The following is a 23,222-nucleotide window of genomic DNA, read 5'->3' on the forward strand; positions in this document are numbered from 1 at the left end:
TCCATGCTACTTGGAAAGCCTTTCGTTGAGCAGGATAAGTCCCACAGTGGAGGTCTTTGATCTATGCTTTGGAAGCAATATCACATCTTCCCTTTGGGATGGGTCTCCTCCTGAGTTTTTCATTTTTATACACAACTTCACCACCTGAGATAAGAAAAATAATTTCTCTGTCAGGCGTGGAAAAGAACTGCACTGTCAGCACTTTTTCTCTAGATGGCTCATCCGAAGGCACCTGTTTATTTTCCAGGGTGTTCTTTCACTGGAGTGTTAAATACTGTATTAATAGGGGAATTGAATACTTGTCTGGCACTGTTTAAGCAACATCTCCTTACCTGAGACACCACATGCTTCTATAAGGCTCATTAAGCAACACCAACCTCTCTTCACCGGTCTCTGAGAAAATGATGCTATCACTGAGCCTGCAGTGCAGCAGCTCAGATCCCGCTTGTGAAAGAATTGCCAGGGGTTTTGCCTCACCCACCATGAGTAATGACAGTAAAATGACACTGAAATGCCACCTGATTGTAAAATGACATTGAAACGTCACCCTGATTCCCTCGTCCCCACGCCACGCTTTGGTTGCACATCCCAAAGAGAAATGAATCCTGCTAATGCAGGAAAAGAGGGGAATTGGAGTTTGAAAATTATATTGCTCATTAATTTTCCTGGCTGGAGACAAATTCTTAATGCCAGGTGGGTTTTTTTTAAGCAATATCACTGTTTCATTTCAAATCTCTCTCAAATGACTTCTGAGTCACTGCGATAAATACTCCCTGCACTTTCTTTCTGCTTCAGATCCCTTGCAACTGCTGGTGGATAAATTGCTCGAGTTACCTGGGATAAATCATGCAGTATAGCCAAATCTGTAATTAAAATGTCCCTCAACTGCCCTGTTAACTCTGACTTAGTGGGACCAGATGCATTGCAGCTGCAGGGAATAACTCACTTGGAACTGGGCTCTGAAAAGCAGGACCTGGGTGGGACAAACTGGCCCTGAAAGTGCTGAGTCCATGTGGTTCCCATGGGAATACCATGTCGCTCTTCATCTCCCATCAAAAGGATTTGAGTACCAGGATTGATGGCATGAGTGGGGAGTTTTCCAAGGCTGCTTTTATTTTTTTTGCCAAAAAGGAGCTTTTGAGGGTACCAGTGCTTTGCATTGTCTCCAACTTGGCCATGGAAATTCCCTGAGCAGAGCTGGCACAGAGCTGGGTGATTTCTCCATCCTAGTTGTCACACTGGGAGGAAACAAAAAGGAAATAAAATAAAACCTGGTTGTTCACAATAAATCCTGGATTTTTAGACTGATTTAAATCTTTTTTAGATGTAGTTTCCCAGGAAAAGCTACAAGCACAGGTAGAAACTGATTTTTAAAATTACCTCTCCCTTAGACAAGCTTCCCCCCAGGCTCACAACCCTGGCCTCAGGACTTTGTTCCTTGCCTTTGTCAGCTGAGCAGCAGGAAGATCCAGCCCCGGGGCTGTTTCTGAGCTCTGCTTTCCCTGGGAAAGTCAGATATTATGATTATGGTGGCTTTAAAATCAGAAAGCAGCTCAGCCAGGTTGCTCTGGTCTTTCCAGCTGAATTTGGGTCTGGCCTGGTAATTTAGAGGCCAAGAATTGGGTATTTGGGGACAGTGTAGGAGCCAGATCCTGCTCATCCATGACATCACCCCATGGAAACAAGCCCATGTAGAAAATAGTGCTTCTTGCAAATCCTTCATCTCTGGAAAACAACACTGACCCATGCTGCAGGGCAGGGGCACCCATAGGTGCCGGGCAGCTCTGGGGTCTGACCTACCTCACAGGGTTTCCAGAGCATCCCTGCTGCCTGCAGGGACACAGCCTCATCCATGACCTGGGGCAGGACAAGGGGACAGCAGGGACAGACAGCAATGCCGCTCCCCAGAGCTCCACAGGGGCATCATCCCATCCTGTCCCATCTGCCATCATCCAGCCTGTGTTGTCCTCAGATGGAAGCAGCAATAAGGCTCAGCATCTCTTTCCTCCCTTCCCTCTGTAATTAGGTCAATAGGAGAAGCAGGAGCCCTTTATTTATTATTAATGGGGAGAATCAAGCTGCCATCGATCAGTGCTGGGGAGAGACTCATCCCAGCGCTTTCTGAAATAACCTGCCAAATAAGATTGTTTTGTTGTTTTTTACCCATCGGGGGTGTTTGGGTGAACTTGCAGCCTCACTTGCTCCCGGGAGGGATGAGAGCAAACACAAGCAAGCTCCAGCAGCCGAGCCCCTGCCAGCTTTCAGCACTGGGTCCTTCCTGCTCTGCATCTCCGTTAAATCCTACTTTCCTGGCTGCCAGGTTTGCCATATCCAGGAGTGGGTGGAGAGGGATGTTGGGGGTTTTGGAAGATTGAAAAACTGCAGCATCATGTACACTGCTGACCAGTCTCGTCCCTGCCTGGATCCCATCCACAGGACCCAAAAACCATGTGTTGGGTTAAGGAGACCTTGAAGAAAGTGGATGCTTTCCTCCCCCAAAAAGGTGCATCACCTGTACAGCCCGAAAAGCAGGATGGCACCTGGAGACAAGGTGGACAACTAAGCTCTTCCTGGGGTCCTTTATCCCATGCCAAAGGACAACACATCCTCCCAGGGGCAGCAGTGAGTGGCTTAGCCGTGAGCAGCAGCTTCTGGTTCACAACAGCTCATCAGCCTGAACCACCTAAGCAATATTTTTCCTGTCTGGCACAGCTTAATCCTGATTTTTTCCCTCACCACTCTCAAGATCTCCCTTCCCTACGTGACCCAGGCTGCATTTTGGAAAAAAAAAAAAAAAAAAACAAACCACCCCAAACCACACCAAACAAAAACCAACTTCAAATCTGCCCAAAGAAATGCCCCAGAAAGCTCCCAGCTGGAAGAGACATCCCTGAGGATGCTGGTACCATCTCAGGACCTTTAAAGATGTCCTGGACATGGGGACAACTGATCCTACTGCCTGACAAGGAGCTGTCGATGGTTAATGGCTTCATTCCCCCAGCCCAGCATCTGGGTGCTAAATAATATTAATGGTACCTCCTGCCACCTTGTTAAAAACTGTGCTGGTACTTAATTCAGGCCATAGATCAAAACCCTTAAATGAAATCAACATCCATCCCCTTCCTAATCTGAGTTTGATACAAGCACACTTTCCCTTGTCTTGCTTTTAGAAATATTTTTCTACTGAAATTCAGAGCCTGGCTTCATGATCAGGGAAGGACAGCTAGAAATATTCCTCCACAGGTGATTTAGGAAGGTCCCTTCCCCACCAGCCCCCCATCAGACCCCACTTATGTCCCACTGCTGGGATTAACCAGCACGAACTTTGGAACGATCTCATAGATGATGACTTCCCTTTGGGATTTTGGTCTTTGTCCTGCTGCTCAAGGTATTAAAATAAAGAGGAGTGATAAAGGCAGACATCTCTCCATCACTGGAGTGGTCTTCTCCCTGCACCAGGTGATGGACGAGGGCAGCATGGTGCAAGGTGCTGCAGCGGCAGCACAGGACCAAGGGACAGATGGGGCTGGGCTGAAAGGGGGACATAAAGGCTTCACTCCGGGAATTTCAATATTTAAAGTAATTACAGCCAAAGACGCATTCCAGAGACCATGCCAAGTCCAGACAGCATTATCCAAAACAACCCCCAGATTTATTAGTCAAGGCACAAAACCCCCCTTCAGATTCTGGATTTTAAATTATGACAAAAACCAGCAAAAAAGCAATCGAGGGGCACAGCAGGGACTTCTCCACACATCAGAGTGGGAGCAGGGACATGCCACCCTGTTCACCCCTGCAGCTTGCGTGCTCTTGTGCACCCTGCAGGTACCCAGCAGCAGAGGGAGGAGCCCCAGGACACACATGGGGGCAAAGACCCCTGATCTCATGGGAAACAGGAAGGCTCAACCCCACACACTGGCCAGGTTCATTCCCACCAGTACTTTAGTCCCCAAATCATTGGCTTTGTCACCACAGGGAAGACAGGGGGGCTTTACCCAGCCAGCGGGTGCCCCCAAGCCCTGCCTTTCACACCCCCCCCTCAAAAAAGGCCATGGGTTAATTCGAGGCAGGGAATAGCTGCCCCAATGGGATTTGTATTTAAGACAAAAATAAAAGTCCAGCAGAAACACAGGGGTGCAATATGAAAAAATAATCATCTCCATATGCCCCAGAGCAGTGAATCCATTGGGGCCAAGAGCACCAACTCTGTCTCCCCATTCCTGGGGGTCCTGCAAGTCCCATCTGTCTTCCCAGAGCCTTCAGGGCTTCATCGGTCACTCCCAGGGACTTCACTGAGCCCATCACCCCTTTCGAGGTCTCTGGGCTTGAAAAGGGCACCAAAATTTGTCCTGGAAGACATGTGGAAGGTGGCTGGCTTGGCTGTGGCCCTGTGGGAGCAGGCAGAGAGTGCCAGGGGGAACGGTCAACCCCGGTTACTCTCAGTCTCATGTAGGAACAGACAGATAGACAAGGAGGATCCTCCCCGCACACACTGACCCCAGGAAGGATGCACTGGGCTTCAGGGCAAGCCGGGGATAAAGAGATGCAGCCTCTCTCCAGCCCCAGGGCACCCCAAAGAGGTGGCCGAGGTGGGAGAAGGGTGACAGGGCACAGGATGAAGGGTGGCAGCAGGTCCGTGCCCTCCCCAGGAGACCCAGAGCTTGTCCCCACTGGGGACATCTGGGCTGGTCAAGGGCACAGGGTGCTGCTTGGGGGTGTCCCAGCTCCTGTCAATCAATTTCTTGCTCATTATCTGGAGGGGAAAAATAGAAGAAATAAAAATTGGCAAAGACATTAAAAAAGAATAATTCACAGGTCCAAGTTAATTAATTTGGTCACCAGCAGCTCCTGGCTTTCCCTGCCCTGGAAAACAGGGATCACCCAGCAATCCTACCCACTCCCAGGGCTCATGCCAGCCCCAGGCAAATACTGCCAGGCACATGTAAGTGTGGGTTTATCCCTCCATCCATCCTCCTGGCTAGAAACTCCCCCACAGCCAGCAAACCTTGGGAGATGTTATTATTCAAGCTTCATTTCTGCTGAAAAAGTGGTCGAGGAGCAAGTGGGGGATGTCTCACATGTGGGGTTAAGCAGACAGGCTGCATCAGGGATGAAAAGCCAAGGGGATGGGAAGCCAAGCAGGGTCTGTGGTGGCTTGTGAAGGGGAGATAAGGGCAGGGAGGGAAAAAAGAAAAGAGGAAAAGCAGAGCCAGTTGATGCTTTGCTAAAGGTGTGAAGGGGAAGGGAGAAAAGGCTTTTACAAACCTATCAGGGTGGGGGTGTAAATGCCTTTAGAGAAAAAACAGGGCTGTTAATAAAAGAGGGAGTGTTAAATTAGCAGGGATTCACCAGCAGCTGAGGCCAAGCCTCTGCCTTTAATAAGAAAGGAAATAAATCAAAAGATTGAGATTGTGGGAGGAGGATGAGTCGGGGAAGAGTGGGGCTAACCAGGCATGGAAAGTGCTAGAGCCTAACACCAGGCTGGGATGGGTGACAGGCTGTTGGCAGCACTGAGCCAGGAGGTTGGGAGAAGATACTGAAAGGCAGAAGAAGCTGGGACTCCAATTTTCATGAGTTTCCACCAGAAATGCAGCACCAGGCTGCTGCTGGGGAATTCTGCATAGGGAGGGATGAAGCTCATGCATCGCCCTCCACAAGGCATGGATGCACCCCAGCAATTCCCCTCCTCTTAGCAAACCCATGGCGATGCTCAAAAATGACCCAAATTCCTTGCAACAGCCCTACTTGGTGGCCGCAGCCTTTTCTCAGCCTTGAGCTGCCCAAAAAAAGGAAGGATAAGAAGGAATGCCATGTGTCATGGTTTTAGCTGGGATAGGGTTAATTTTCTTCACTCTAGCTGGCATAGTGCTGTGCTTCGAACTTAGCACGAAAAAAAATGTTGAGATAACACACCGATGTTTGGGCTGTTGCTGGGTAGCGCTTGTACTAGTCAAGGACTTTTCTAGCTTCCCATGCTCTGCCGGGTGCACAAGAAGCCGGGAGGGGAGGGGGCACAGCTAAGAGAGCAGATTCAAACTGGCCAAAAGGATATTCCATATCGTGTAACGTCATGCCCAGTGTGTTACTGGGGAGGAGCTGGCTGGGGGAGGGAGGCAGCAATCGCAGCTCAAGGACGGGCAGCGTCAGTGTGCGGGTGGTGAGCAGCTGTATCATTTGTGTTTGTGTTTTTTTCCTTTTTTTTCCTTTTCCATTTTATTATATTAACATTGTCACTATCATAATCATTATTATAATTAATATTTCACTGTAATTATTAAACTGTGCTTATCTCAACCCACAAGTTCTTTTGCTCTTCTGATTCTCTTCCCCATCCCACAGGGGTGGGGGGAGTGAGCGAGCGGCTGCGTGGTGTCTAGTTGCCAACTGAGGCTGAACCACAACACCATGTTGAAGCCGCCATACAAGTGGTGGCCAGAGCAAGCACAGCCCAAATTGGAGCGGAAATGGGTGCAGGGAAATAATTGATCTGGGAAAACTTGATTGAAAACTGGAAAAAGAACGAACTCAATGATGTATAAAGGGGATATAATAGATGCTTTACACTTAGATCTGAGCATCATCTCCAGTGTGCTTAGCTAGAAACCTTCATCATGAGCCAGCCTGCGGTCCTAGGCAAACACACTTACCGTCTTTGCTCTCCACACTCTTCAGTAGTTGCAGGGCTGCGAAAAGCAAAACAGCACGTGGTCACACCCCACTGTGTGGGACAGAGTTCTTGCAAGGGAATGCCTCCCCAGAAGAAACAACTAAGAGCCCCGTTTTGGGGAACCCACTCCAATAATTGCACCACCAATTTCCATTGGAAACCAACCCCCAGTCGCTAAACCTCCCCGGCAATGAAGGAACCAGCATCCAAGTGGGTTTGCTCCTGTGCCAGCAGATAAAGTCAATCACTGGACATATAATTAACCCATTTGATGACAGCAGAGAACAACAAGTGCTTTTTTATTAAGATATAGGATGGCTTGGCAGGGAACTGCCAGCCTGAGGGAGTATGTCAAAGAGCAGGTAAGCACAGAGGGGCTGAGCACCGATGGAGGATGCAAAGCACACCGAGGTGTTTCCTTGTGTAGGGGACAGTGGCGCAAGCACATGCCATAATGCACTCACATGTACAACAAGCAAGCATCATACACCTACCTGTCTTGGGTTCTTCCCCCTCCTTGTCCTGCTCCTCTGTCCCTGCAAAAGAGCAAAGTGGAGCATCTGAAGCATCTGCTGGGCTTCACCCCAGCACCCACCCTGAACCCCATTTTCCCTGGCAGCCGGTTTTTGCAGCTGCTGTCCCCAGCAGCTGAGAGCCACCCACAATCACTATATATCCCAGGCTCTGCTCAGGAGCAGGCGCTGCCGAGCCACTGGTGATGCTCAGGGAGATGGTGACCGGTACCCACCTGCGCACCCAGCACCCCACAGCGGGTATTTATCCCAGCACAACTTTGTGCTGGGGTGGCACATCCCCTACAAGCAAAGAAGAAAAAGCCACAGGTCTGGGCAATGCAGCACAGCCACTCACCTCCCTATTTATAGCACAGCTGCCATCTGGAGCGGCGCTCAGCAAGGGGCTTAGCAGGGAGACCACAGATCCCCTGAGGCCTCCAGGACATCCCATTAGCACTGAGGGATGAGCATCCCCTTCTACCTGCTGCAGCACTCAGCAGGCTTGCCAGGCTGTCACCCTGTCTGGGAGCCTGGGAGCTTTGCACCCCAATGTATAGGACCTGTTGTGAAGCTATTCCTGGCCAGAAAGACCAGCAAAAATTGGTGCTCCTGCCTCCCGCAGCTGCCAGGTTCATGGGCAGGTTCACTGCCCGGTTTCTGGCCAACCACACACACAACAAAAGGTTATTGCTAAGGGCGTGGAGCCATCAGTGCAAAACATCATGGGCTGGGAGCTGTATCTTGATGCTAAAGGACTGAGGTCAGCTGGCCTAGGGCCATGGCTGAGCATCACAGCACTACAAATCCCTTGGCCAAGGAGAAAATACTGTGTTACAGAGGGGAAATATATATATATTAAATATATATATATATATCTCCTGCAGACAACTCCTTGGGATCTGCTGGGAAGAAACCCTCTCAGTTCCCACTGCTGGGGACACCCAACAACCAGGCATCGTGGTGGCATTGGCTCTGACATCCTCCCTGGCAGAGAGGGCAGGAGTGAAGCAGGAGCCCCTGGGGAAGGAGGCTGCGGGTCCTGGCCCAATGCTGGCAGGGAAAGGCTTTGGCGGAGCGAGCATCTCAGGAGTCAGCGAGAGAAAACAAGCAGGGAATGCCAAAGCTGATTCTGCAGCCATTTTTGGAGCACAACAGCTTTTTTTTAAAGGAAAAAAGCCCCTTTTTTGTACAAACACTTCCCCATAATAAAAAAAAAACCTAACACAAAAAACAAAACAAAACAAAAAAACCAACAAAACCTCCAAACAGAAGAAGGATGCAGAAAACAAGAGCATGGAGCATCTCTCCCATACTATTTCCACATGACAAAGCACTTGGCATTTCCACAGTGGCAAGTACTAGAGGAAGAGTACTTCTCAGAGGAGATGCTCCATCCCAGGTGTGGGTATCAGACATACAGAGGATTCTCGGAGCAGAAAGGTGAAAGGGGAAGACACACTGGGTGGGAGGAAAACCAGGTGTATGTTTGAAAGAACAGCCTGCAGCGATGCATGCAGCCAGCACGGGCTCTTGGTACGGGGTCTGCTGGTGCCCGCCAACCCCAGCAGCTCTGAGCATCCCTTCACCCTTTAAAAGATGCCACCACCAAGGCAAGCCCATGACAGTTAAAATTTGCCCAGCCCTCCCCAGTCCATCACTCCCCATCCACCCATCACCCCCTGCAAACCCCATCCCTTTTGGAGGGAGTACCTGCCACATTGCCTGCATTTTCCTCCTCTTCCTCACAGCTTTGACGGATTTTCTTCTGGCACACGTACGCCAGGATGGCGAGCAGCCCGACGATGCAGATGGCGAGTCCCACCGTCACCCAGAGAGCCACAGCAGGGAAGGCAAGGTGTTGGCCTTGCAGGGGAGGGGAAGAGAAATGCCACCTCAGTAAGTTCCACTACCTGAACAGGGGGACACGTGCCCAGTATTCGGGACCCCATGGTGGCAGGGACACATCCCCATGGACAGAGTCATGGCACAAGGAGTAGGTTTGAAAGTAAAACCATCACTGCCTTTAATTATGGCCTCCCCCAGCAGGTCTGGATCTGGCCAGGCAAGCAGCAGGTTGAGTCACTCCCTAAAATACTTCATTAACCTTTAAATAATTGGACTAACAAATTCAAATAGCAGGCTGACCCTTCACTTGCTAAGAAATTCAAGAGAAACATTAGGTGATGCTGCACCCACTCTTTTTCCCCCTCTCATCTCACACCACAGGGCTGGGAAGGATGGGGACACCTTCCCCAAGGGCAGGGATGGCTTAACAGGGACCACCAGGGCTTGGGGGATGTGTCCTGAGTGTTGGGAAATTGATTTTTCCCCATAATATTGCTTCTTCCTCAAATAAAGTCTTATACCAAACCCGGACCCTCCACAGACGTCACCCCAAGGCTGACCATTTGCTTGCGTGCTTGGGAGCCCACGCAAAAGCTACCCCTCTGCCCCCAACCAGTAGCATCCACGCAAGTTTTCCTGCAAGAGTTTGGTGTACTCAGCCAAAAATCTTTATGCTCCACCAGGGAGCCACCTTCCCAATTCAGTAAGTGCTGTACCAAGGGTAATTACATTCTAGTTAATGCTTCCAAGGAGCGCACAAGGTTATAAAGAGCTCCACGAGGGCAGCGGGAGGAGCTTGAAGTGAAGCCACGAAGCTGAATGCACTCAATGAACTTCAGCTTGTATTTCTGAAGTAGGATTGTTGCAGCTGGGATGGAGAACCCCAAACTGAGTGCACCCCATGGCCATGTGCTAAGACGACAACTACCATGCCCTGTGCTGGCTTTCTGGAGTGGTTTAGACTTGGACAGGGCAACTAGCAAAGCTAGAGACTAAGAACTAGTGATGCTGGTTCTAGCTGGGATGTTGGTGTGGTGTGATGGGGGAGGACAGCACAGCCTCAAGTCACCCTAGTAGGTCCATGGGGAAAGAGGTAGAGTGGGGATATGGGGCAGCTACCCCCAGGGTGGCTCCAGGCCACAGCAGAGATCCGGGTTCCATCACAGTCACCTTCTTGTGACAGAGCCCATCCCTTCCTTTCCCCAGTTGTGGTCCTTGCTGGCTCACCTGTGATGGTGACAGAGGCTTGGGTCTCCTGCTGCAGCACCGGGTTTCGCACCAGGCAGGAGTAGGTGCTGCTGGGCTCCACCAGCACCTGAAGGACACTGTGCACATCAAAGAGACCTTCCTCATTGGCCACCTGGGACGTGGTGACATTTTCTGTGATGTTGCTGCCCCGGCTGTCCTGCCAGAGGACGCTGGCCTCGGGGTAGCCACGGGAAGCGTGGCAAGTCACAGCTGCCAGGTCTCCTGGCTTCAAGTCTTTGTTGGGCTCCAGATTCATATTGGGTTTGGAGTAGGGAGCTGCAAGGAAGAGAACAGCCAACATGAGGTGATGGAGAAGACCAAAGGTTCAAGATCTGGAGCAACCCAATGAGGTTGGGCAAGTCCCAGGACAGTCTCTTCCAGCTCATAACACCAACCAGCTGAAACCTCCCCAGCTTTGGTTCATTTATGGTCACGTTTCCAGGTGGCCTTTCAACTGAAAGCCTCTCCATCACGACAAGGAAAGGACCACACTCCCCACCAGCAGTATTTTGGGAACGTGTAGCTGGTCAGTCTCTCATTCTTGGGGAGACCACGGCAAGGGTAGAGAGAAAGAAGCTCCACAAAGGACCAAAGCATGATGGAAAACCCTTATCTTTGGGGGCTATGTGCAAGGACACCCCAGCTCTCCATCTCTCACCTGCCACCTGCAATGTCACGGCTGCACTGCTGTGGTCCCGGACCCGGACAAAGCAGGTGAAGCTGCCCTCATCCGAGATCTCCACGCGTCTGAGGAGCAGCGAGACATTGCCCTGGGCTAGCTGGTCATAGAAGAGGGCTGTACGGTTGGCATAGCCGCCACCCTGGTCTGCCAGCTGGTCCTGGCCACTGGAAAAGCTGTGGACCAAGCGCTTGGTGTCCGTCAGCTGCCAGATGAGACTCAGGTCGTCAAGGCTGAAGTTGGCCTCGGGGGAGAAGGAGCAGCGTAGGGTAGCATCTTGGCCAAAAAGAGCCACCACAGGCTCATCCGGAACCTGGATCTCCATGGCACCTGTGGGAAGGTGGTGAGGGCAAAAGCACATGGTGGTAAGACTCTGCAGAAGCACATCCTTAATTCTCCATCCAGATAACATCTAAGCAAACCAAGGGATACCCATGAGAGGGACCAGAGGGCAGGTGGCATCTTAGAACCCTCCCAGCACCGACCCCCAGCCAATCCCACCCTGCTGAAAGGGAGACAGCCCCACATCCATCACCAAACCTGGGCACCGCTGACCTCAGCTACCAGCTGCGGGCATGGGCGCCCAAACCTGGTTTCTCCCCATGGGTAGAGGAGGTCAGTGGGTAATGATGGCAGAGACACAGTCCCATGTCCCCAGGACAAGCCAGCTCCAGGCAGCACCATGGCCAGGCTGGCAGGCACTAGATGGCACCAGTGTTCCAGCGTGATGCCAACTGGCATGCCACAGCACGATGCTAACCATGGCGCACTGCCAACCGCATCCCAGTGCCATGGTGTGGTGCCAACCACATCGCCGAGCCACAGCAGGATGCCAACCCTGACATTGCACCAGGGCGTGATGCCAATCGTGTCAGGGCTGCCAGACTCTCCACACTCAGAGCTGGTCCTGGGGTCCCCATTGGCAGTGAGAAGTGATGTCCCCCAAAGCAGACCCAGGGCAACATCAGCACTTCATTCACCAATTCACCCCAACCCAAAAATGGAGGGGGAAAGGGGAAAAAATTCTTGCCTCGGACCAAGGATTTGCTTTATATTCCACCTGCAACACTGTTGCAAAACACAGCAAATACCTCCCTGAGGACAAGGGCAGCAATGAGGCAAATTTTAAGCGAGAGCCCAAGCACGGAGATTGAGGAGCTGTGGGAAGGGGCCAGGCTGAAGGAGACCTGCCAGGGGCCGCAGACGGGCAGACAGGCAGGAGAAGAGTGCTCAGGCAGCCTGCCTGGCTCTTGGCAAACTCAAGAATGTCACGTCTCCCTCCAGCTAGTAATAAATGCCAGTGGGTTTTAGGAAAATTACCCTGCCTGGCCAGAACCAGTGCTGGCTGCTGTGCATCCCGAAAGGATTCAGTCCTGACATCTCTCCCAGGTTGACGTGCTGCAACCTGTGGGGCCAGGAGCCGTAGCGCATGGGGACAGACCAAGGTAAGCAAGAAACCTTTAGGATTTGGTGCTCCTGTGGCTTTGCCATTCAGCTGTAGCATGCGGGAGGTGGTGTCCCCTGCTACAAGGCTGGCCCATGTGCACCAGGAGCCATCACACCCATAGGGTGTTGCCCTGGGCAGCTGGAAGACCATCAAAACAGGAGAAACACCTTGTGGGTGCTGTCACCAGGAACCACAGGTCAAAGGCAGCTTTGTCAGGATGAATGCGGCATTCAGGACATCTCCTTTGGGGTGGTGACACACAGACCACACCAACCCCAAACCCTCTCCAGCCCCACTCACCTGCCAGGCTGAGCACCAGTGCTCCCAGGGCAAGCAGTGGGCAGAGCATCCTTGGTGCAAGCAAAGCCTAGGTAAGAAAGCAGAAGCGAGCACAGCCCTGAGTGTTCTTCTCACAGGGAGTCTTCTCTCTCACAAGAACCCTGAGCTGGGGAAAAACAGAAGAAAACACTGAGATGGTGCTGTGGACCACGAGCAAAGAGCAAGAGAGGGCAGGAGACCGGCATCTGGCAGAGGATCCCATGCTAGCTGTCCTTCCGGCTGCCACGTGGCAACCAGACCACCCACCTCATCGTAAAATGCAGGAGGGGGTTTGCCTCCTGCCTGGCACCAGCCAAGGGATCGGTGCATCCCCTGCATCGGGGAGCCTACGGACCCAGAGGCAGCTCTTGTGCCGGAGGTGCTGGCTGGCGCCCAGGGGAAGCCACGTGAGCCTCTTCCCCTCCTCACTGCTTCTCCTCCCCTTCTGTTTCTCTTTCCCAGCTTTTCCCTGCAGCATTGGACTGTTAGATCCCTGTCCTCCAAGAGGAGGCAGCTCACTCCTGGTGTACAAAATGGCTAAAACCCATACATTGCAGATACCTGGCTCTGCTGGCAGCTTGAGGGCTGCGAGGTTCATCCCTGCTTGTGGCAGGAAAGTCTCCAGCGTGAGGTTGCCCCAAAAAATGGGGAATAAAACCAGACCATCTCAGAGCTGGGTGTGGGGAGAGGTGAGGGCAAGCTGCCCAGCACCGCTGGCTACAATGGCTTGCTTCCCAAGCATCCCTTCCTGGTGGTGCCAAGAGCTCGCTGGGCCCCTTGTGACTCATGTTCCTCCCTCATAGTATAAATAAGCCCCAGATATCGCAGCCAGTGTTGCCACTGCTGTGTCCCATCCCTGTCCCAGTACATCCTAGAGCCCCGCTGCTCCACCCAGAGCGTTTAGCAACAACTTTTTTTCAGTGCAATAGCTGTATTCACAATAAATGGGTGTTGCAGCACTGGTTTCCCAGTAGGTGCAGCAGGAACAACTTCAGCCATCAGCACCTTCCTCCTTAAATCCCTTTTAATCAGGGAAATAGCAGCCCCAAAGCTCTGCTCAGCTCAGCTCCCAGGGGGGAAACTGAGGCACAGCTCCACCCCAGGCATACTAGGGGAGCATCTCCTCTCCTTCCCTCCTGAGCACAAGGCTCCTTTGGGGAAAACAAATTATCCAGCTCTTTTTCTTAAACCATTTCTCCAACTCTTGCCTTTTCCCAAGCGGATGAGCCCAGAGCCAGCCCTGTGCCAAACCCCAGGCAGCTGGGAAGGGAGGGAGCCATGGTGGGGGTAGGTGACGGGGCACTGCTCAGCTGCCTGGGCAAGGGAAACCATGACTCATCTCTCTCACGCTCACCCTTGGAGCTCTTTCCTTTTCCTTGTGATGCTAAAATAAATTATATTTTATAGGTCTCATGACCTATGAGTCCCGACGGACTGTCTCAGAGGTGTCACAGGGAGGGGACAGCTGTGTCTACAACCCTCCCTCCACAGTTGGGAGTCTTTTGGTGGGTATCTTGCCTCTTCGTGACTCAGTTTCCTCATTGCTGTGGCGTGAGCCCAGCCAAAAGATGGGCTCTGCCCTGGACCTGAGCTTTCATTGTAAATTGCATATAAGAAAGCCCACAAACACATCCCTTGGAAGAGGTACACCCCTGTGCATGGCAAGCCAGGATGGCCAAACCCTCCACAAACCCAAGGAATAATTAAATTCCCTGTTGCAGCGGGACCCCAGGGACCATACTTTACCTGTTCCCCATTTAATATTTAACATTTAATATTTAATCACATGGCCAAATCGCTGCTTCTTTGTAATACTGAGAGTCTCAGCTGCCAAATTATCACCCTGAGATGGGTGGGGGTGTAAAGAAAACATCTACCGGTCCAGAGAGACGTCCTCACCCATCGATCCAGGTCAGTCCTTGCTTTGCTCCTCTCCTGCCTGGAATTTCTGGCAGACAAGAGCCCAGCTCTGCTCTAACTATTTTTAGTCCCCACTTAACCTCTTGGTAAGCAGCAGAAGCTCCCCACTTGCAAAGCAGGACCTTGCAGGGATGGGGAGCACAGCAAAAGAGGGGTGGAAAGATAGGATGCAACCCCCAAGTCTCAGGTGGGGATTTGAGGTGCGGTATTTGGCGGTAGAAAGGAAGGGATGGATTACCCTTTTGCTTATCTCGAGGAGAAGGGGAACAATCAGTTCCTCTCGGAGCTCGGTTTTTTGTCCCACGCGTGGGGTGGGGTTTTAGCTCTATACATTAAATCTGGCATTTTGCACCGTGTGGTTTTAAAAGCACCCGGGGATGCTGCGTTCCCTGCATCCCTCCGCACGGAAAACGGTGGGCACACAGCCTGCCCTCCGAGAGCCCCCCCCGCCCCCAAGCAGCAAGAGGAGGGGACCCCCGGCACCCCCTTCCCAACACCCACACGGGCTCCCCGAAAGCCCCCGCACAGTCTCTGCCCGGCTGCTCCACGCCGCGTGCCGTGGGGCGCCTCATTCATTTCGCCCTCCCAGAACAACGCCCGGGTTTCCGAGCCCCGTCCGGCGGGAGGGGACACGGGAGCGGCGGCGGCTCCGCCCGCCAGGCGCTGCAGCGCGGCCCCGCTCCCCAGCTGGCCCCCCCGGGAGCCCCGGGCCCCGCTCCCCGGCTGCACCCCCCGGGAGCCCCGGGCCCCGCTGCCCAGCGCCGCGCCCCCGCCCCGGGCCGGGCACTTACCGGGAAGGCGGCGCGGGACGGGCGGGAGCGCGCGCTCCGCCGCGGGCGGGGCGGTCCCGGGGCGGCGGCCCCGGCCCTGATTGGCTGCGGCCGCTTCCTGCCGGGGTCCCGCCGGCAGCGGCGAGGGAGGGGGAAGGAGGATGAGGAGGAAGATGGGAAGGAGGGGCAGCGTCGGGGCCGGCCCGGGGTCCTGCCGGGGCGGGGTGACGGCCGGGAATGGGGTGCGCCGAGCTGGGGCATTGGGATGAATGGAGCTGAAGTATTGGGGAGCACCGAGCTAGAGGTTTGGAGAGAACAGGACTGGTAGATCGGGGGACATGGGACCGGGGAGTTGGGGAGCACCAAGCCAGGGGATTGGGGTACACAGAGTCAGGGGTTGGGGAGCACCAGGCTGGGGAGATTTGGGCTGCACAGAGCTGGGGAACCAGTGCATATAGAGCTAGGGGATTGGGGTACATGGAACTGGGGTACATGCTGACTCAAGGCATTGGAGTACACAAAGCCTGGGATTTTGGAGACCTCAAAGCAGGGGGACTGGGTGCAAAGAGCCAGGGGATTGGAGCACTCATACCTGGGGGCCTTGGGGTGCACAGAGCTTGGGCTTCAGAATCCTCAAATTCGCGGGGCTAGGGTGCATGGACCCAGGCTGTGGTGAGGCAGGAGAGTTGAGCCATCTCCTCTGGGGAGAAGAAAAGGCAGCTGGAGTTTCCCCTGCGGAGACACAGGCCACTTCCCAGGGGAAAACCTGTCTAATAATTTACCCATACCAGCTGCTCAGCAACCCCACACCATGCTCAGTCTTCCAATGCTGCTGGGGGTGGGCCCCCAAATAGCTGGGAGCTGCAGTGCTCCCCACAAGGGTCCCCCCATCTAGAAAAGCAGGACCTCAGATGCAAGAGGCATCGGGGCAGCCTTCCTCCTGCATCAACCACACAAAGGGACTGCAGTTTCCTTGGAAAATCTTTTGGAGTTTGCTTTTCTGGGGCCTTAGCCTGGCTGGGCTCCAGGGGAACACCACCATCACTCCCACAACCCATCGGCTTGCTTTTGGCTGGGGCAGGGCCTTAGCACTGAGCTTCCTCCCACGCTCCCACACACAATGCCTCCTTTTACACAGCCTTGGGCAGGCAGGCACCCAGCACAGCTCCCTGACATGCATGGGGGGGATGCAATCTTGGACTGAGACCAGGGAGGGAAGCACAGCAGGAAAGGAGGAAGAGCAGGGCACTTGGAGGGAGCTGGGCTCTTTGCGAGGGTGATTTTTCAGCAGCACGCACAACAGATACTTCCCTAAAGGAAGCAGCTTTTTGTTTTTAACCTGTTTTTCACAGAGGGCCCCTCAACATGACACCAGCAGCTCTTGCTGTTCCATGTTCCTAAGGCTCCAGTGGCTACAGACCATGCCCCAGAGCCAGGTGCCTGCGTGGGAGGTTTGGGTCTTTCATTGCTCGAGAGCAAAGGAAGCTCCTCACCCTTTTGATTGCAGAGGAAAGCCGGAACAACCAAACCTGGAGAGCTTAAAATTAAAAGGTGAACAAAAATAACCTGAAGCATACTACATTTAAAACCATTTGATTCCCCCCCTCCCTTTGCAGGCAAGGAAGAATTTTGCAGCAACAGAGCTGGTAATAAGGCTGCACACCTTAACCCTGGCACTGTGGGTGACAGCAGCAAGAACAAGAAAGGATGAAGCCAATATACTTCAAAGGCCTGCAACTAAATTGGGAGTCCTGTGCTCCATTCACAGATGTGCCCTGCAAATCAAGAGGATTTCTCTTCCTATGCCCAGCCTAGCATGGGTAGGGCTGGATGTACAGAGCAGCTGCATGATCCCAGCTCATGCTGGCTCTGCCTGTGTAGCTCCTGCAATCCAGACATGACCATGTCAACCCTGTTGGTACATTGTCCCCATCCTTTTCTGGGGGCTGATGGAGAAAATCCAACCATGAGCCCAATGCTGCAGCAGGGAGACAGGGGTGGGTTGCAGGGACCTTCTGCATGAGATGATTCCCTCTCCCAGGAGCAACAGGTCCATGGGCATCTCCAGCATCAAAGCTCAGCAACCCAAAAATGCACGTGGAAGGGTTTCACAAAGACTGCCCCCGCCACCACCCAAACAAACAAACAAAAGACAAGACACAAGCTCCCAGCAGTGCCCAGGGCAGAGCTTCACACCATGACAACTTCATTGCTTCATCCCTTCCCTCAACAGTTCACATGATAAAAGCAGCATCACCGCTTTGATATCTTAACTGCAAATGCAACTCAGCTCCTGCTAGGCTTTGAAGATACAAAGTAAGCATCTGAGCACCAGGAGCTTTCTTAGGGTTAAATACAAACACACACACACAAAAAAGGCAGAAACTAAGGAGCTGGGAAACAAAGGCAGATTTTTCAACATCAAAACCAGCTAAAAATTAAAATCCATGCTGCTTGCAAGCCTGCTCATAATTAACAACGAAAGGGCTTCCAGGGAGGAATTCAAATAGTAGACGTTCTCCATCCCAAATGATTATTTTTGACTAATTTCCCTTCCTCAAACCCTGCAGTACCCAAGGTATGTGCAAAAGAAGTGTGCATAATAATGAAGCTGACAAAAAAAAGATACAGAAAGGCAAAGAAAAGGGCTGCAGTTTGCAAGCTTAATTTCATGCTTAGCCAGAATTTGGTCAAGGAGCAGAGGGATAGCTGGAGAGGATGGATGGAGATACCAGGGCAAATCCAAAGCCTCCTGACAAGGTGCCCACAGCATGCAGATCAGCTCCATGCATCCCCAGGAAGGTTTGCATGGCTGCTTTTCCTTCCCATCAACACCATGGAAATACTGCACAGCACCAGCAGTTTCCAGCTGCTGAAGACATAGAAATCAATTATGCAATGCCCAGGAGGATGTCCTGCATTTCCTTCAGGCACAGGGCATCTGGCACAGATCTTCATTAGTGATTCAATACAATGCAGAGGGGTGGAGCATAAATCCCACCTTGGCTACATGCATATTTCCATTCTCCAAAAGCTGCCAAGATCCATTTCGGAGCACGTTGAAACTGTGTATCAGCTGGATCCACACAATAACTCTGTTACCTCTATGGGTGAGCACCTGCAGCTACTCTACTGCAGAATCCTTGGACATATGGAAAATGGCTCTGGTTCCTCTCGCTGCAGCCTTAAATGAGTGCAAAGAACATCACGGTGGAGAAAAAGCAAAGGACGTGGAAGAGCAGGAATGAGGTTTTGAGGTCACTTTGAAGCAAGAGGCAGAGCAGCAAGACAGTCCCAGGAGCAGACACACACCATGATGCTAGCCTGAGGCTCCCAAACGTTTGTGTTTTTGGTTTGTTTTTTTTTTTGAGGCAGCTGAATAACCTCAATCCTGCTTACTCAGGATGAATAGAGCTGAAGTGCTCTGGATGTGGCTGTCCTGAGTTGCAAGGTCATGGCTGGGGATGGCGAGTGACTTGCCACCAGCTGAGCATAGCGTGTGGCAGGAGGCTGCTTTGGAGAGAGCTGCTTGTTTTTGCAGCACACAAGGGTCATTCATAAGCAGAGAGCCTGGCAATTGGCACCAGGTAGACAACCACCCTAGTGGGATGCTAGCAAAAATGGGATGAGTTTCCAGGTGTGGGTGCACATCTGGCCAAGCCCTGAACCTGCATAGCACCCAGGTACCCACCAGCCCTTCCCCTCTCCTTCCCAAGCAGAGACCCAGCAGGTCCCCACCACCAGAAGATGTTCAAAATTGTGGCTTGGAGCCCTCATCTGTCCAGTTCAGACCAGCTACCACAAATTCTACCCTAAATTCAGGTGGGCTTTACATGTCCTAAAATCCAGATTGGACCCAGAATAGCAATAGCTGAAAGCGCTAGAGGCCTGGGTTGCCAGAGCTAGTGCTTCCACAACTGCAGATGAACAATCTTTCTGACTTATATTTGAAAAGTTAACAATTTACTGGGATCGGTACCCCAAATTCACACCAGGGAGCCCCAGTGCAAGGGAAGGGGTGGGACCACACACTGGGGAGCAGGGAAGAGGCCAGCACTGCAACAACCTTTCCTTAGTTTTGCCCACACTGTTGTGAAATTACCCTGAGGGGTCTGAAAGGGGTAATGAGGGAGGATGGGCACAGGGCTATCCCATGACATGGGGGCCTGTAGCCCCTGGAAAATGCTTACAAAAGCTCATGTCAGGAGAGCCCTGCCAACACACATGCATGCCAAGGGCACTTATTCTCACCCAGGGGCTCTTGGGAGCAGGAAGGTAAAGGTGTCCTGTTTGCAGAGGCTCTTCCGCAGCCTGCCTTGGAGCAGACACTGCAGTTTTGTTTCAGCTGCATTGCCTTTGAGGCACCCAGGGATGACGAGCAAGCTCTAAGGCTGAGCCGTGCACCAGGCCCTTGGAGAGGGCTTTCCCCCACAACGGCTTTTCCCCTTCTCTTTTCCTCCCCCTTCATTTCCAACCCCCTCCCAGACATCCCCCAGTTCTTCCACCCAGCTTTATGGCTATCAGCATCTACAGCATGAAGCACCTCTCCTTCACCCACCACCTCTGCTCTCCAGCAACCCCACTGGACTGTAGGTGCTAAAGGAGGCTGTGACTCATTACCAAACAGCCAGCAAGGACAGCATGAATAAGGAAAAGAAGTCTTTTTCCCCAAATCTAAGAAACATGAGAACTGCTCCCCCAAAGGCATCAACCCTCTATGATCAGCTCCAGGCATCACCAGAGCCTTCATCTGTCCCCACAGCATCCTCTGCTGTCCCAGAGCCACCCTCACTGCAGGATAGCCAAGGCCTATTCTCCCCAGACTTCCTCCAGCTGGGCTGTGGGTGCCAGTCTCGAAGGGAACAGGCAGGAGCATTGCACCTGCAAAACATAAGGTCAGAGAAATACTCTAGGTCCAGCACCAACGGCTTTGCAAAACAGACCTCCCTGTCCTGCAAGTGACAGGGACCACCAGATGTCCCAGCTCAGGTCCTGCCATGTGTTTTCTTTAATATGGACTGAGCCAGAGGTGGGGCAGAAATGGAGAGATGCAGAGTTCACCCTGACATGGGGTAAAGGTCCCATAGCACTAGCAGCTCCCTCCCAAATTTCACATTGCAGAGACAGGAAGAATTTCACAGCAGGGATGTCTCAAAGGTCACATCCATGCATTTCCCCCTCTTACCTGATAGATACTCCCTTTAACCCACACAGCTTTCATTGCTTTGTGATGACAGCACCCATATGCAGCTTTCCAAACACTGCCACATGGCCACCTCCTACCCACTTGCCATCATTCCTAGAAAGCACATTTTCCCAGTGTCCTCATATCCAGCATTGATGCATCATGGACTCTGTCTTCCAACTGCACCAGACAAATTGGCTGTTCACAGAAGAGCAGACAGGAGCACGGAGTTTTCTGGTTCAGTTACAAAGCATGTACTGCATGTTGATCTCCCAGGAAATTAATTCAGTTCAGAGCAGGCTTGCTATCTGTAAATATTAGTAAGATATTTTCTTATCAGAGGAAAGTCACAAGGCTTTTCTTTTCCCCAGTAACACCTCTGCAAGATTACTTTCACTACAGCTTTCATCAGTTCACCATTTGAAGAAAAAAGTTTTATCTCTAAAGCCTTTCCTTAAGGCATTCTCTTCAATAAACTCAAAACCCACATTGCAACAATAAGCAAACTCCACGTAGGCAGCATAGCAGCAACACCACAGCCAACCTCAAGTGCACACACAAGGGAAATCAAGCAGAATATATACCTGGGCACTGGCGAAGTAGAGCTGCAGCACCGCAGGATGGGATCACATGTCCCAAGGAAAGCAGTGACACTACAATCCAGTCCAGCCGCACAGAACTTCAAAAGATCACGCACCAGTGAAGAACAAACCACACACAGAAACCTGACTTGCCTGGGCCATTAGGTACTCAACCTGCTTACACACAAGATATGCTGCAAAAGATATGTGCCACTCAGTTTCTGTGCACACAAACACCAGGTTCACCCAAAAGCTACGCAGTCTCTTAACGCAAACTCTTAATGATTGACTCAACGCTTCTATTTACAATTACAAGGTACGTGAAGTTGGCCAAACCCTATAACAGAGCATGACTGAGCTAATGCAAAATTTACACTATTCTCCCACAAAAATATACCCTTAATCAGCCATGGGGCTGACTTGATCTAACCAGTGGGGAGTCTGAGGCTGCATTATGTCCTAATACTCTTTAGACCTTGGCTCCTGCCTGGGAGATGCCCACCAAAAACTGTGCAGGACCTGGCAAAGCCATGGTCAGCAGGTCTTGCTTGGCAGCCTCCACCACCCAGTCATTGCTCACCATCTGCTGTGTGAGCTCCTAAGGCAGTGCCTGCTGTCAGCCTACAGACACACAGACCAGGCGCCTCTTGCACATCCAGCAAAAACCTCCATAGCACGGCAGCATCCCTGAAGTAAAGGGGCCATGATACCATTACTGTCCCTGCTGTTACGCACACCAAATACCCCTTTTAAGCCCAGTCTCCTAGAGAAACAAAGTGCTGATCACATTGCTGGCTGTCTCTCTTCTCCCCAGGAATGCACTAGCAAACTTTACCTAGGCCTGAAATGAGGTCAAAGCCTAAGGGATGGTTTGGTTCCTACCAGCTTGGGTAGAAATTCAGCAGAAGGAGTCAGAGCAACACACACAGAGCCTGGGGTGGCAGCCAGCTGGCATTGTAGCACATGTCCTGACTACCCATCAGCTGCTCCATCCTAGCCATAATCTGTGCCATAGCTGTCCTGAGAGGTCACGGGGGAGAAGGAGTTATTACAGCTGCAGGAAAGAGATGGATCTGAAGGAAAATGAAGTCTTGAGAGCGAATAACCCCCACGCCACTGCTTCCAGAGCAGCTGATTTAAGGAAGTCGAGTGCTAGCGCACCATATTTCCAGACCCACCCACACGTTTTTGGAGCCCAACCTGTGCAGCACAGAACACAGCTTTTTCCAAGAAAAGCCCTTCCCAAAGCAGCTCTTCTATCTCAGCATCATCCTCCTCCTCCTTACTCTCCTCTTCCTCCAAGAGAGCTGCCAGCAAGGAAGGGAGTACAGCAACTGCAGAAGTCACCACAAAGCTTGTCTGTAGCTGATGCTTTAGGCTTATATATTGCAGCTGTCCCATGGCAACATTTCAAATGTATCACGCACAAGATGCCATGTTCACACCATTATCCCAATCACAGTCCTCCCCACCACCATCTGTTTGGAGCTGGGCCCCCTCGACAGGTGGCTGGTGGGATGGCAAGATGAACCGTCAGCTTTTTAGGGGATCTTGCAGCACAGGACACACCAGCTTTCTCCCAAATATCCTGCCACCTGCTTAGGAACAGTCCCGCTAGGAGATTCCCACTCACAAAGCCAGGCAAAGACATTGTCACAACAAATTGAAGATCAGCTGTTTGTTCCCACACACTTCTGCAGCAACTTGATGGGCCTCAGGGGAGGTTTGCGGCACAGACCCCCTTGATCCACAGCAGGACTTACCTGGGGATGCAGCCACAAGTCCTGCCTGACCCAAGCAAAGCCCCATCAGAAATACAGGTAGCTTCAGGATAGTTATTTGAGCTCATGCAGACACACTCCTCTAGCAGAGTTTTGTTTTTTAACCTTTAGCCTGTGGTTTGTTTGCACTGTGCTCAGATCAAGCCTGAAGGGCAGATGTCAGCAGAAACCTGAAATAACCACATACCTTTGCACCCTCCTCATCTGCTTTTTCTGGACACCACATCGCCTCAGAACCAAGGTCTATCTGAAGTTTGGAAACCATT

General features: G+C 52.0%; 1 protein-coding gene across 7 annotated transcripts; it reads right to left on the minus strand.

The window, feature by feature from the left end:
- Window positions 1–3,630: 3,630 nt before the first annotated feature.
- On the minus strand, window positions 3,631–23,049 carry CD276 (CD276 molecule). Of its 7 annotated transcripts, none has more exons than XM_064456868.1 (10): window positions 22,939–23,047; window positions 20,595–20,902; window positions 16,002–16,109; window positions 12,702–12,846; window positions 10,934–11,284; window positions 10,255–10,551; window positions 8,893–9,045; window positions 7,162–7,203; window positions 6,648–6,683; window positions 3,631–4,753 (listed from the first exon to the last, which is right to left on the minus strand). In XM_064456868.1, the coding sequence occupies exons 4-10, from the start codon at window positions 12,748–12,750 to the stop codon at window positions 4,731–4,733; spliced, it is 951 nt and encodes a 316-aa protein (XP_064312938.1). In that variant the 5' UTR covers window positions 12,751–12,846; window positions 16,002–16,109; window positions 20,595–20,902; window positions 22,939–23,047; the 3' UTR covers window positions 3,631–4,730. The 7 variants fall into 7 exon arrangements, 6 of the variants coding, with proteins under 6 accessions (XP_064312938.1, XP_064312939.1, XP_064312942.1 ...); XM_064456869.1 differs by lacking the exon at window positions 22,939–23,047 and adding an exon at window positions 21,179–21,376; XM_064456872.1 differs by lacking the exon at window positions 20,595–20,902 and having other exon boundaries at window positions 12,702–12,841; window positions 22,939–23,049.
- Between the last annotated feature and the right edge of the window lie 173 nt (window positions 23,050–23,222).

The sequence above is a fragment of the Phalacrocorax carbo genome, chromosome 7, assembly GCF_963921805.1.
Source record: "Phalacrocorax carbo chromosome 7, bPhaCar2.1, whole genome shotgun sequence".
NCBI classification, from domain to species: Eukaryota; Metazoa; Chordata; class Aves; order Suliformes; family Phalacrocoracidae; genus Phalacrocorax; species Phalacrocorax carbo.